This window comes from Scomber scombrus, chromosome 16, assembly GCF_963691925.1.
Source record: "Scomber scombrus chromosome 16, fScoSco1.1, whole genome shotgun sequence".
In the NCBI taxonomy this organism is placed as follows: Eukaryota; Metazoa; Chordata; class Actinopteri; order Scombriformes; family Scombridae; genus Scomber; species Scomber scombrus.
The window spans coordinates 11612838-11628249 of NC_084985.1; the positions used below are offsets into that span (position 1 = coordinate 11612838).

Below are 15412 nucleotides of genomic sequence, written 5' to 3' on the forward strand. Positions count from 1 at the left end.
TTAGCCTCAGATAAACTTTTAAATAAATTTTTGCACAGAAGGAGTACTTTGTTTTTTGGGCCCTAAGTGCATTATGAAGGGATCTCCTAATGGCCAGTATGACCAGGAGGAAAGATTATGGCAATAAAAACTCATGTCAGTGTTCATTTGGGCACCTGACTGTTGTTTTAAGACAAACTTGAAAAATGATGAACCCCTATTTTACCTCTATTACAGATAAACTTGTTTCATACAGATAAGCAGTGCAACATACAGACACCGGCCACTTCATTAGGTACACCTGTGCAATATAATTCAATTCAACACAACAGCTCCGCTATAAATTCAAACATTGTCAACGAAAGTGATAATTCTACTTTGTTTATTACTGAGGTTGTACTAAATGGTGGTGGTGTACTGGGGTGAATTATATTAACTGGTGTACCTAATATTTTTCCCCCTTCATGTATGTTAATGGAGTGGACAAAATATTAGGAACACCATTCAATATAATGTACCCTAATACACCACCATCACCCACTATGACCTCAATACTAAACATAACGCATAATTATCACCTTCCTGACAATGTAAAAAAAAAAAAAAAAAAAAAAGGAAATGTATAAACTTCATAAATGTAGAATTTATAGCAGAGCTGTTGTATTCGATTGCATTAGATTGCACAGGTGTACCTAATAAAGAGGCCAGTGAGGTGAATGTGTTGCACTGCTTAAGCTTCTAGCGAAAGCTAATGTACAGCCCTCACATTCACCTGGAACATTTATGTAGTAGCTGTAGCCTATAAAGGACTGGAATTAAACATCGACTATCCCCATTAATGGTTAGTCCACTGTAAACAATAATGCTTTGTGGCATGCAGCCTACTCTAAACAATATGGCTTAATCAGAGATACACATTTTGTTCTAACAGAGGATACGGACCGACTTTCCCCTTCCAATGACATCTTAAGCTTTCAGTCTGCTGTGTGCAACATCATTTGAGAGGATCCGGTGAGGGATGGGCGGGGGGCGGGATGTCTGTGTGAGGAATAAAGCCACAGGCATTTGTTAGTATTCATCGTGGATATTGACATTAACACACATTTAGAAATCGGTTTCTCTATTTTTTATTCCCAAATAAGCGCACTTAGCTCTAGCAGGTTCTTTGTATTTTGCGTGCGTAAAATGTCCAGAAGGCTTGTCTTTTAAGAGACCTAAAAAAAAAAAAAAAAAGAGAAACGCTCGACACCGGCAAAGATTTTATTATCTATAAAGCAGATATTTGACTTTTCTTTTTTTTCTTTTTTCTTTTTTTTAACATGTCCTATGGCCTCAAAACATGGCGATTTATATCCAGATGATGGCAACAAGGGGTAGCTTGCTTCCTTAAAATGGCAGAGATGGATTTAAAAACAGCCACATCAACGATGGAAGCTTTGGCTCGTATCAGTGTGAGTATATGTCTGTGCTTATGTTAACGATCAGTGTTGAAATTAAGATTTTTTTACTTTATTTTCGTGTTCTTGTTCTTGTTCTTTTTAAACAAAATATAAAGGCAAATAATAAATAACAACAAATAATAAGTGAAGCACCGAATTAACGGCTTATGTGTGTAAAACAGGCAAATAGGTTTCTTATTATATCTTATTAACAGCCCTTTCTTCTTTATTCAAACTACAGGCCATTAAATTAAAATTATATATATATATTCCATGTACATTTGTATATTTGCTGTCCTTATTGTTAAAAAATCAATAGCTCAAGCTTAGGCGTTTTCCCACATTAATGGAGGTCTTATCATGTCTCGGCAAACCAAACTCGAGCTACAGAATTGGAAGAAAATATACCCTTAAATAAGATACCAAGGTGTTTTTTTAAAAACCCATCCAATGACTAAACGCAGAGTGGGTTCAGAGAGAAATGACACGTTTCTTTTTTGGGCTCACTGGATAGTCGTTTCCATGGAGACGAGATGCAGGAGCCTCGGCTGCTGCTGAGGCAAGAGGATGCTGCTTGTGCCGTCGCTATAGGGTTAAAATATATTAGAAATGTGCAGAGACGGTAACAATAGACTGTGGTTGGCCGACTAGAGGTCTGGAGTTTCGACACCTGCACAGTTTGCGGCAGATATCACACTGCAGAAAGGAAAAAAGGCGCAGCATCTTTTCATGCCATCGATAGTGATTTCCTCCAGGGCACATCTTACCGATGCGGTGGACTCTTTTGCTGGCAGTGTAATGTAGCCTAATGCAATGCCTCTAACCCCTCCCCTTTTTATGGAAATAGCGCTCTCTTGATGCTGGAAATGTGCACATAGTCTACTGTCATGGCGCCTAGATTCCAGGTGAAGGTAAGGATGCGCTGTCGCAACGCCTTTTATAGCCCCTCACCACGCCGGGCTGTGCACATTATCCGTTTGGAATAGACACAGCTGGCCCACCATTAGGTGTGTTATAGGCCTGCACAGTAGCCTGCTGGAATTGCATTGTTATAATTTCAATAGCCTGAAATTGATAGGCTGATTGCTAGAGGAGGAGAGACAGGCCAGATCTGACATTGGAGAATGACACTGAGACTGAGGTGGACCAAACGAGAAAGTAGGTTATTTTAATGAATTCAGTTAATCCAATGTAATGCTGCAACACAGGTCTAGCAGCAGCAGCCTATGTCTCTCATCTGGAAAAGTAGGTGTATTATTTTGACTAGAATAGCCTGTGTATTTTCTTCTTTAATGGGTTAAATCTAAGGTAAGATATTACTTGCATCAGTCAGCTTGTGTGTGTATGTTTTGCCATCCAGCTGTGTAATTGTGTTTTGGTTCTTAACCTCTCAAGCAAGCTGTATCCTGTTTTACTTAAATGTGCACATCAGTGCGTTTTCTTATTATAAAACCTGTAATTTCAGTTGGTCTATGGTGTGCTGTGGTAAGCAGTTCTGGTGCTGCTACATCACAGCACAGTGACAAATCCCCAATCCCCCCACCCCCCAATTCTCTTGTCCTGGTTTTTCTGAAGTTAACTCGCAGTGTCAGTGATGAAGATGTGCTACTGCTGGCCCTGTAACAGTTTTGGCTGTCGGTTGAGGCTGTGTGTCAAGGGCATCTGTGAAAGCAAAGCAAAGCAGACCATCCTGACTATGATCGAAAATGTAAACCACAAAAGCTGAATAATTATCACACATCACCAGTAGATTAAAATAGACAATGGAGCTCTCTTTGACCATCTCATTCTCACTGAGGCAGGGTAGTTGTAGTTAGAGTGACTGTAGGTGTGAAGTCACAGGTTTGTGCAACGCCCAGTGTGTCCTTTTCCGTCACATACATGTCCTTGAGGAGAACAGTGACACGCTTACTGCTCCATAGGTTCAGATTTTCAGCCACCACCACTTAGCTCTGAGCTCTTAGCTAAATAGACAGAATGTGCTCGGTCAGCAGTGAGGTACACCAAGAAATAAATCCAATAAATTGGCGATCATGCGGTGAAATTGATCAAATTACCACTATGCATGATATGAGTAATCCACTATGTGTTCTCAATGCGTATTAAGTTATTTTCCCCATTGTGCCATGTGCCAGTGTGTACTGTCTGAGCTACTGTCTTTACATTGAATGAAAGCTGCATGAATAAAGTCAAATCTCAAAAAATATTTAATAAACACAGAAAAATAAAATAACATATCTTCAGTGGAAAAAACCAACAGATGCGGCTACTGGCTAAAGAGTCCTGCTCATATGGAAGACTGCGATTTAAGGGAGGGACTTTGTGCAAAGACTGAATAATTAATGGATGATCTTTATCCATATTTAACAAGAATGATGCCCCATGTCGCCTGTCTGGAGTAGCATTTCACATTGGCTCCTCTGCCCATTCTATTTCCATTCAGCCTGTTTATTTCCAGTCATACTGTATCTCCTCTTGGGTATTCTTACAAGTTTAGCTGGGCATGAAACCTCAGTACTGTTTTAGATCCTGACCACAATGTGTTTGTGGAGTATCAAAAACTGACATGCACCAAAAACTGGCTTCAATTGCCTGGTCCAATTTGTAATCTTCTACAAATCTTCAAAATGTTACCAATTTGAGATTAGGATGTAGGCCATATCTAACATTTAGGGAGTGTTTCTACTTTTGTTAAATGAAAAAAAAGGTTTTGTAGGAAAAAATATTTGTATTATTGGTTATCAGATTGGCACTAGTAGTAAAAATATTCAAATGATTCCCAACCACAGAAACAAGTTTAACTTTTTCTTTATATCTTTAAAGGCTAATTGTGCACAATTGTTCCTCTTGGCATATTACATGTTCCAACGTGTTTTTCTTAAGATTTAATTACACAAACAGCGTCTAGCCTGGAGGTATTTGAACTCTTTTGTAAGAGGTGAAGAAATTTGTTTAATAGTCTGTGTAGATCATAACATCTCACCCTGTTTGCCTCCCACAGTCTAACATGAAGAGCCTGGAGCATGAGCTGCACTGTCCTGTGTGTAAGGATATAGTCAAACAGCCTGTGGTCCTGCCATGCCTGCACAGCATCTGCCTCATGTGTGCCTCTGAGGTCTTGGTAGCAAATGGCTACCCGCCTCCAGAGCTTCCCCCAGAGCCCAACTCTCCAGCCTCCACACCTAACACCCGCTCACCCCGACAGGTTCGCAGGCCTACACCTAAAGCTGAACAGCGTCCCATTGACCGTGTGCTGCGAGCAGGTTTGGAATAATTTAATTTTGCATATCAATTTAATCCCTTGACCTAAATGCCAAACCATCATCAATTTTGAATAGTTATGCTCAGAAAAAAATTACTTTCTCTATCATTTCTGTCTCCATCCGCTCTTAACTGGCTTTCATTTTTGATTTAAGGTCCCCACCCACCTTCACCATCCATGCCCCGGTCTCCAGGATATGGAACGTATCCAGGTCGGCGCCGTAAGGAGGGCCCACCCCTGGTGATGATGTTCCCCTGTGTCCCCTGCGGTCGAGATGTGGAACTGGGAGAGAAGGGTCTTACTGACTGTCTGCGCAACCTCACCTTGGAGCGTATAGTGGAGAGGTGGGTATAGCATATAGCATATAGCACACACGCACACTCACACATACATACACACACACGCACACACACACACACACACACACACACACACACAGACACACACACACACACACACACACACACACACACACACACACACACACACACACACACACACTCGTAAAAGCACGATGTAATTATTCATCATCAGCAGCTGAAGTGTTTAAGAATCATACAGAGCGTCAACTGCAACATATTGTAGTTACTCTGGCTGACTGTGTTTCCACTCTAGTAGCTTTGTGTTCAATTAATCACCTATTTAATGCTGTATGTCACACTCTATCACCCGTGGCCCATTGCCCTCTTATTTTATGTGTTTTTACAACCTTTTTTATACATGTAATTTGTTTAATCACATTTAGTCACAATGGAAGAAGCCAGTATAAAATGTGCTCCGTTTCTTGTTATAAATTGAACGGTTCTCATTTTAACAAAATAATTTTCACGTTATTACAAGACAGTTTCATGTTATAATGACATACTTTTCCCGTTATGACTAGTTACTTAATTATGTAGTTTTTTTCATTTTACTCATTATTTAAGTTTTTACATTATAACATGATAAGTTGGCTAGTTGTTATAACAGTACCTTCCATATGTTGATAAAAAAAAGAAAAAGAACCTTGCCAGTGCCTAAAGAGACAATGTTGTAGCCAACGTCAGCTGAAAATGATTTTTTAATTTTGTGAAATAGCAAGTAATAATAAGTTATGTGATGTAACATGATGGTGGCATTTTGTTATTACAAGAGTTTCTTGTTAAAACAGCACAATTAAATATCTAGTAATAACAAGCAAAGTGACATAAAACTATCTTGTTATACCGTGAAAAGGATCTCATGATAATATGAAAAGGATTGTGTTAAAACGAGAGCATTATCTCATTATATGAAGAAACAATGCTGCTGTAAGCCAGATAATTAAAGGCTAAAACTACCTTTCTGTATACCATCATCAGGTACAGACACACAGTGAGCCTGGGCAGCGTGGCAGTGATGTGCCAGTTCTGTAAACCTCCTCAAGCTCTGGAGGCCACCAAAGGCTGCGCTGACTGCAGATCCAATTTCTGTAATGAGTGTTTCAAGCTCTATCACCCCTGGGGGACGCCAAGGGCACAACATGAACATATCCTGCCCACACTCAACTTCAGACCAAAGGTAGGACGCAGGGACACCCACTTCAAGTTGATCTACATATCTAATAATAAGACATGATACACAACTATTATTTATTAATTTATTTTAATCATTAATGCCACTTTGCAACATAGAACCTCTTATGCAAGTCATAACCACATTACACACTACATTAATGGTTAACAAACGTTTATGAATTAATTATATTTAATAGATAAGATATAAACCATTAATAAAAAATAACATTTCTGTTGCCAGGTCTGAAGCCAGGAAGTGGCATCAAACCCTTATACTGTATAGTGTACAGATGTAACACTGCGCTCCTGTTTTCAAATTACAAGTAATCTTGCCCAAATTAGGTTTTTGTGCTCTTGTGATGCAGCACATATCTTATTTTTTTATTTGGCAGTGTGAACACAAAAATCTCATATTTTCAGATCTAATGTCATTTTCTTTTATAACTACACAAATGTCTTTACAATACCTCTCCACACTGCTCTGCTCTCTATCCTTGGGTGGAACTATCTTCAAATAAGTGGGTTTCGATGTAATTTGATTCTTTTCCTCAGGTTTTAACCTGCCCGGAGCATGACCAGGAGAAGCTGCAGTTCTACTGTAGGTCCTGTCAGCGGCTGCTTTGTCCGCTTTGCAAACTGCGACGGGTCCATACTGGGCACAAAATCCTGCCGGTGGCCCAGGCTTACCAAGCCCTGAAGGTACGACTCTGGACTGAATTTCTGAGTTGCATGAGGTTTTATTCACAGGACAATTATGAAAATTAATTTTAAAGATTGAACATTTCAACCAATGTGCATATAAATAATACAAAATTTTTACTCTCAAATTTGATTTCTTGTTGCCTAAGTCATACTTGAAGTGATACTTTTATGCAAGTAAAAGTCAATATATCCATTTTAGAAAAAAAATTACGTTGAAATAAAGTAAGTGTAATTCTGTTTACTATGCAGAATATGCATGCTACTTGTTTCTCTACCATATATAGTTATTATATATGGTATATATATGGATATCATATTAAATGAATGAATAATGAAATTTGATAAAATCTAGAAACAAAACAAAATACAATCTGCATAATCGAAAAATATTATATCAGAGACAAGCACAGTAGTATAAAACAGTGCAGTAAATGGTTTAATGCTGAGTGTAACTCTTAAACTGTTTTCTGTGTTTTTGCTGTTAATTTGACAGGAGAAGATTACGAAGGAGATGAACTACATTCTGTCCAACCAGGACACAGTTCTGGCTCAGATTACACAGCTGGAGAGTGCCATTACTCAGACTGAGGTGATTATTGCTTCGGGCAGACAACATTTTGAACATGGATTTAACACCCGCCAGCTGCTAAAGACTCTAAAGACAGTTGATCTTCCTGTCTGTTGACTTTTTTACTAGCTTCTTTGCCAGGCAGCCAACTCACAGAATCTCCCCTTTTTTAAAAACCTGTTGTAGACTTATCAGAGAGCTTTAAGCCACATGTTACAGCTTTCATAATCTTACAATCTTACCATACAGTAGTTAAGCATGGAAATTAAAAAAAAGGAAATGTTCTACCAATATGATGATACCCACTTCATTATTCTAATTTAGACTGCTGAAGCCTCATATAAGCTTCAGCGGAACTTTTAAATACATTTTTGAACAGTTAGGACTGTGGATTTTGTCCCCTATCATTTAAATCTAAAGTGCATTAGGAAGAGGTCTTTTAATGTCCAGAATAAACAAGAGGAATAATTACAGGAAGCAAAACATCTTTCATTGTTCATATGTGCACCTTATCGTCGATTTAAGACACACTGAAAAATCTGTGAACCTATCTTTTAAAGGTGTCATAAGATAGCTTTAAGTGGGTGTTAGTTTTGCAGGTGTTGCAACTTGTCTTGTCTGTGTTCTTCATCACCAGGTAAACAGCGTGTCAGCCAGAGAGCAGCTGGCTCAGAGCATCAGGGATCTGACGGCTGCTCTGGCCGAGCGCCACGCTTCGCTCACCCAGGCGCTGGAGACCGCGCGGCAAAAACGAGGGGAGGCGTTGGCTGCCCAAGTGACAGAGAGACGGGGCCTGATGGAACATGCAGGGCTCATGGCATTCACCCAGGAGCTGCTGAAAGAAACAGACCAGCCCTGTTTTGTGCAGGCTGCTCGCCAGACTCATAACAGGTTTTCCATTTGTTTATCTCTGTCATGATCTATCTATCTATCTATCTATCTATCTATCTATCTATCTATCTATCTATCTATCTATCTATCTATCTATCTATCTATCTATCTATCTATCTATCTATCTATCTATCTATCTATCTATCTATCTATCTATCTATCCATCTATCCATCCATCCATCCATCCATCCACCTACCTACCTACCTACCTACCTACCTACCTACCTACCTACCTACCTACCTACCTACCTACCTACCTACCTACCTACCTACCTACCCATCCATCCACCCACCCTCCCACCCACCCACCCACCCACCCATCTATCTATCTATCTATCTATCTATCTATCTATCTATCTATCTATCTATCTATCTATCTATCTATCTATCTATCTATTTTGATTATTTATGATAATTTACCTAAAGATTGTTGTAATTAACGTAATAAAGTACACACCTGCTTTCTTGACTGTACCTGTTTCAATTATCCTCTCTGATTGCCTGGCAGCTGACACCAGCCTCAGTGTGTCTGTGAGCTGTCACTTTTTGCCCTAAAGACGAGAAGAAGTTGAAAAACACGTTGGTGCTAAGCCCATTATTAAAGGCTTTTTAAGTTTAAGCCTTGGTATTTTTTTTTTTTGGTTTGGATTTTGGTTGGACTTATTGATCCCAAAGCAAAAGACAAGTCAAACTTCGCTCTCTTTTTTTTTTTGGTCTCATGATATGTCCGTGGATCCAAAGAGCACCTGTTTTAAAAAAAAAAAATTATCCCACACTCCTCCCTCCTCAGCAGTCTTTCTCACCCTCCCACCACTCTTAATGGAAGCATCATGTAAACACCCATCCTCCCTTATTCCTCTAATGCTGCTTTCCCTGTATTTCCCTGCACTAGGTTCAGTAAAGCAATTGAGAATCTCCAGCATTTCACTCTGGCTGCCGATCCATCCTTCAGACACTTCCAGCTGGATGCCTCCAAAGAACTCAAACTCCTCACAGAATTGAATTTCATCCAAGGTGAGGAGGGGAGTGAGAAGGAGATAGTAGAAGGGAAAGAGATAAGGAAGAAAAAGAAGGAGGAAGTGGAAGGGAGGAATGGAGAAAACAGAGGATTTTGATGATTTCAGCGCACACTACTTTACTGTTATGCCATAGATATAAACTCAATGCAGATACCATGAAATATAAGTACAGATATGACATGTTAAACCTCTAGGTTTGAGCGTGTTATTCATGAGAACCAATAAACCTTTTTGTCACAGCCCCCTTGGCTCCAGTGATTGATACCCAGCGTACCTTGGCCTATGACCAGCTCTTCCTGTGCTGGCGACTGCCTCCGGACTCTGCGCCAGCTTGGCACTTCTCTGTGGAGTATCGCCGTCGGGGTGTGGTACCAGGAGGAGCATCCAGAGGCGGGTTTAGAGGGGGGTTGGCAGCTGCTCGCTGGGGCTGGCAGCGATTGGATGAAGTGAGTGGGTCCAGCGCTGTCATTGACAGGCTGGAGATGGACAGCGTGTACGTGCTGCGGGTGAGAGGCTGCAACAAGGCGGGCTACGGGGAGTACAGTGAGGAGGTGTACCTTCACACCCCGCCTGCACCAGGTGAGAGTACATGCTGACATTTTTTGGCTGTCCTCATTAACAAGTAAACAGATTTTGACTTTGTCAAAGGGAAACTGCACAATGTGTGGGAAAACAAACACACCTTGATTCATGATTATGATTCATACATGCACTACATGAAACAGGGAGAAATGAGAATGAAAATAAAACGATTCTTACACAGATTTAATAAGGTGCTATTTTGATGATGGAATCATGTAATGCAATGAATTTGAGTTTGTAAACATCAGCTTAGAAAGTTTGGGGTCGCTCTTTGGTGCTTTAAAAAAGGCACAATTGTATCCAGAGGGCGAGTTTGAGCATCATCAAGGCTGTCTAAAGGTTGTGATCACAAAAATGTACAATCATTCAATCATACAATCATCAACACAGGTCACCTCATCAAATCATTCTCAATGTGGAACATGAGGTCCTGTTAACATCACAGCAGAATTTGACATCTGTTGCACCTTTTTGTTGTCTACAGGGGTTATGCTACCTCTCATGTCTACATTACACTACATGAATTTGCAGTGGGCTTAAACACATCAGCCATGGGCTGTTGATGAGTTCAAAATTGTGTTCTGCTCTGATGATTCCTGGTAATAAATTTGCCACCCTCAGGATAAACTGTTACATAAACAACATGAAGTGACAGGCCATGCATGGTTACAACAGGTCTGTCTCATTGCAGAAGTTTTGGCAATTGTGGATGTAACTAACAACACTGATAATGGCGGTACTCCATGTACCATAGCTTATTTCAAATGATTCTATTTTTCTTCTTCTTATTTTCATAATTTTGTCTATCTTTTCCAGTGGTTATGATAACTTTGCACTCAGACACAATAAAGTTCAGTGGGCCAAGAAACACAAGCAAAACAGTTTGTACACAAGTCAACAGCTAGATTATCTAAACCAGTTAACTACTTTGGAGGTAAAATTGTAAGTGAGAATCTCTGAAATATCAAAGTTGACCTATAAAGTTGATCTGTAAACTGTGATGCACATTTAGACAGACAGTAGCCTATTTCATTGCTGTATTTTTCTCTTCTGAATAATTTTGACTACATTGGAGCTATTATTCAAAACTTCATCTTGTGTTATCTTTTTTTCTATTAGAAATGATGTCCTAAACTACTAAAATCTGACCTCATTAATATTAAACTGGGATTATCCTTCAGTTTTCCTATGAGATTTCTAAGAAGACATACATAAATGTCTGTGTGTGTGTGTATAAAATGTTTTCTGCTATTTTTGGGTAATGACTAAATCAAATAAACGTGAGCAAATCAGGTTTGTGACAAGCTACAGAAAATCTCATTATAACCACACAGCTGGTCTTAGTTGTTATCATCCAGGACCCATTTGTCTTCTCACACCTACTATTATTTATTAGTCACAGCAAAAGCATTAGGATGGTTTCCATGGTGAGCAGTTAATAATTCATTCTCTTTTTTTTCTGCCCATTCCCATCTTCCTTTTTTCCCCATTTTTTCCACTTCTTCCTCCACTTTTCGACTCATCCTCACTTTCTTACTTTCATGTATTATTTACATTTCACAGCTTTGTACTTATCATCCTCTTCCGTGCTACTTCCACGCCGCCAAACTACATGCCTCCTACGGAACGTAAGAAGTGCATTCATATCTCTTGACCATCCCTCTGTACCCCCATGCCACATAATTATCGCCTTCTTCTCTCTTTGTGGTCATCCCATGCATCCTCTGTTCATCCACCCCATCTATACACCCATGTCTGCCTCCCACTCTACCTCCTCTTAACAAGATCTGTCTGAGCGCTGATGAGGTTTGCAGTTTGTTAAGACCTGAGGCTTAACAACATGGATCGGATTCCGATCCAGGGCTTTTAATGGTCGAGTTGAGTGATTGGTGAATTCCTTGTGTACCCTTAGGTTGTTTTTCCTTCCTGCTATTGCATATGTTCCCTCTGTAAATTGTTTTGCCTCTGGAAAAACTCCACTCCCCCCTACCAAAGCTTCTTTGCGATACCTTTTGTATTTTACTCCCTGAGTCATCAATGTATAGGTAATTTTCCTTTTCTCTTCCAGTACTGCTGGGAGGAGGTGCATGCCTGCTCTCTGTTCCTCTTACGTAGTCTCTCCACTCAATTCTCCTCACTTCTTTTCTCCTTGCTGCTTTCTGACTGTAAATCTGTACCACTCTCCTTCTGTTGCCTCCCTTCTTCCTTCTTCCTTTGAGTCATTTAAGAATGCACCCGTCTTTGTCTATTCTTTACCCTCACTTCTATTTCTTCTGCTCTCCCTTTTCTTTCTGTCTTCCCTCTCTGCCCTTTTAACTGCTGTGTCCCCCTGGACCCCTCTTCCTGTCTTCTCTTAGTGCTGAACTTCTACTTGGACTCCCGTTGGGGTCTCCATGCCGACCGTCTGGTGGTCAGCAAGGAGCAGCGCTGTGCCCGCAGCGTCCCTGGTCTCTCTCTGCTGCAGGCTGCTGACCACGCTCTCACTTCCTGTCACCTGACCTCAGACCTCTTGGTGGGAGATGTGGCCATCACACAGGGACGGCACTACTGGGCATGCTCAGTGGAGCCTGGTTCTTACCTAGTGAAGGCAAGTACAAGCTGTGTCAGGACTTAACATACTTTACTGTGTGTACAGAATACTACATACTACATGTGGATACTAGGTAGGAAGGTAGATATAGAGATCATACCTCAACCAAAACATGCAGGATTTTTGAAAAAGCAAGTTAGCAAGTGTAAGCTTATGTGCTGAAGGAAGCATTACATGGCTCTGTCTTTAATAACCACAAATCAGTGACTCCTGATGCACAGGAAGAATGGTAATATATTTAGAATAGAATAATAGAATAAAGCTTTATTGTCCACCACGTTGGACATTTTTCTTCGGCTCACCAAACACATGAATCAACAAAAAAGTAGACATACAACATAAAAGGTCCCATTAGACATTAAAAACAGTTCATATCTGTAGCTTGGATCTTATCAGTCACTCTGCTGTGTGCAGGAAGCTGACAGCACTCAGAATGAAGGATTTCTTAAATACATTTTTAGCAGCCACAGGGACTCTATAGTGTCTTCCAGAGCTCAAAGGCTCAAACTGGATATATAGTAATTTAAAGCACATTGCTTTTCTAAAGCACTTGAGTAACAAAGCCTTTCTCATCATGACTGCATGCAACATGGCCAGTCCTTGTGATGTGCTACCGCATTTATTCATCTTCCAATGTAACCGCATCTCGAGGACAGTTATGTTCAGGATAAGTGATGCCTTAAATCAGAAACATTACAGTGAGCCTTTGGTCTTCGAAAATGTTCCCTGGCTCAGTTCCATACTTGATGTATTTGTTTACAGTGTACACAGACACATGTCTTGGTAAGATTACTTATGTGTGGATTGTAACATTGCACATACCAAAATTTGCATGGCAGGAAATAACCACCAGAGAGAGGTTTATAATCCTGTAAAGATGTTGGTATTTTCACTTGGGAATAGAGACAACTAGATGGATAAATAAAGATTTCCTGCAAGATTAATTTATGGTTACATACAAATCAGTTGCTTGTTTGTCTTTTGAACAGCTCGGCGTTGGTCTAGAATCCAAACTGCAGGAGTGGTTTCATCTTCCACAAGACATGGCCAGTCCCCGGTGAGTAGCTGGAGAATGAATAGGAAATTAACTAACAAAAACAAAAGAAATTGTGGTATGTAATAAAAGATAAAAACACGGACAACATAGTAGTTATCTGTTTCATCATTATTTGTCAAACTGTGCTCCCTCTCCAGCTACGACCCAGACAGTGGTCATGACAGTGGAGCAGAGGATGCCCTGGACTCTGCTCCACCCTTCTGCTTCCTCACTATGGGGATGGGTAAAATCTACCTGCCCCAGCACAGCTACCACCACCACCACCACCACCACCACAACAGTAGCCATGGGAACGGTATCCGAGACCCCATCACCAACGGCAACGGCCCCTCCTCGCCCACAGGCCTCACCTACCCTCTGCCACCTCGGCTGGGTGTGTGCCTTGACTTTGAGAAGGGTCGCGTCACTTTTTATGATGCCCACTCTCTGCGCCCTTTATGGGAGGGTCATGTAGATTGCTCCGGCCCCGTGTGTCCAGCTTTCTGTTTCATTGGCGGAGGGGCGCTGCAGCTGCAAGAGTTGGTAGCCAATCGCAGCGCAGATCAGACTCCGGTCAGGAGGGTAACCATCCAAACCCGTGTCTCTAATTTGAATAACAACTGATGGCTGATCTGAGGTTATATGGTAAATTGGAATGTTATTAATAAGTGTATTTACTCAGCTAGAGCGAAAAGTTAGACATCTCAGCGATTTTGTTTTGTATTTAATTTTCTTTGTATAACAAAATGTTTCTATAGCAACAAATATGCAATGTAATTAAGTTTCTTACATTTTGGTTATATGCAGTTTTGCAAGAGTTATTGCTTCAGTAGTGTCTGGTGTATCCAACACTCACTATGTAATTATATCTTTAATGCTTGCACTTGTAGCCAGGCTATCTTGCATACATTTATAAAGCTAATGTAGATGCAGCACCACACAATGTCGTCCTTCCTGTAGAAACTCATCTCATGCTGTTAATGTTTAAAGCTTAATGTTTATGTTTTAAAGATATGAACATTATGTGGGTTTAAAAAAAGGCCTTGACTTCTTTATTGCATCTATAACAAAACGTGTGTTTAACACACACAGTTGATGATTTTTTTTTGTTGTTAAATACTTTCTTGTCTTTCACCCATTATGATCCCAACCAAAGGTATTGTTTTTCTGGGATGTAAATGTGGTAAATTAGTGGTAGAGAGGAACAATGAGGCAATGCTATAATTAGAAGCTCCAATTATACCTCTGCTGCTCAGCTAATCACTAGTTTCTGCATTTCTGTTTGTGTTTCCTACTTCAAATACACGAGTCTGTGTGTGTGTGTGTGTGTGTGTGTGTGTGTGTGTGTGTGTGTGTGTGTGTGTGTGTATTATAGGTTACTTTTGGGGATGGATTTCAGACTTAGGACCAGTTAATTGGGGGCAGCTTGTTTCATTGGGGACATAAGCCGTGTCCCCAATTGGCAAAAGGCTGATTTTTTTTGGGTCAGTGGTTATGGTAAGGGCTAGGGTTAGGCAAGCAGTGGTGATAATTAAGGGTAGGATAATTCTCCAAGAAATAAATGTAAGTCTATGTAATGTCCCCAAAAGTGACCATGGTCGGATATGTGTGTGACCATGTGTGTATTTACTTTGCTATGCGCATGGATGCGTGTATGGTTTGACTGATAACAGCATTGATTCATTGGCTTGTGGAAAAAAGTTGTTTTCACACAAACAATACTTGTTTTTTTTTTTATTTTTAACCTTGCTTGATTGTAATTTAATGAGCAGTGCTTCTTATGAAACGATTAGCAGATTTAATCCATAA

General features: G+C 40.2%; 1 protein-coding gene across 1 annotated transcript; it reads left to right on the forward strand.

Annotated features, from left to right (window-relative positions):
* Window positions 1-1367: 1367 nt before the first annotated feature.
* trim46b (tripartite motif containing 46b) lies at window positions 1368-14227 on the forward strand. Its single transcript, XM_062435599.1, has 12 exons — window positions 1368-1430; window positions 4420-4681; window positions 4835-5024; window positions 6021-6219; window positions 6768-6914; window positions 7411-7506; window positions 8123-8376; window positions 9269-9390; window positions 9636-9974; window positions 12335-12564; window positions 13557-13624; window positions 13762-14227. The coding sequence occupies exons 1-12, from the start codon at window positions 1371-1373 to the stop codon at window positions 14225-14227; spliced, it is 2433 nt and encodes an 810-aa protein (XP_062291583.1). The 5' UTR covers window positions 1368-1370.
* The last annotated feature ends 1185 nt before the right edge of the window (window positions 14228-15412 follow it).

Bases quoted from the DNA above. Each gene is read 5' to 3' on its own strand.
- trim46b (XM_062435599.1), top strand. From the start codon at position 1,371: ATGGCAGAGATGGATTTAAAAACAGCCACATCAACGATGGAAGCTTTG. The intron at 6,915-7,410 runs GTACGACTCTGG...TTAATTTGACAG, and splicing joins AGGCTTACCAAGCCCTGAAG to GAGAAGATTACGAAGGAGAT. The intron at 13,625-13,761 runs GTGAGTAGCTGG...CTCCCTCTCCAG, and splicing joins CAAGACATGGCCAGTCCCCG to CTACGACCCAGACAGTGGTC.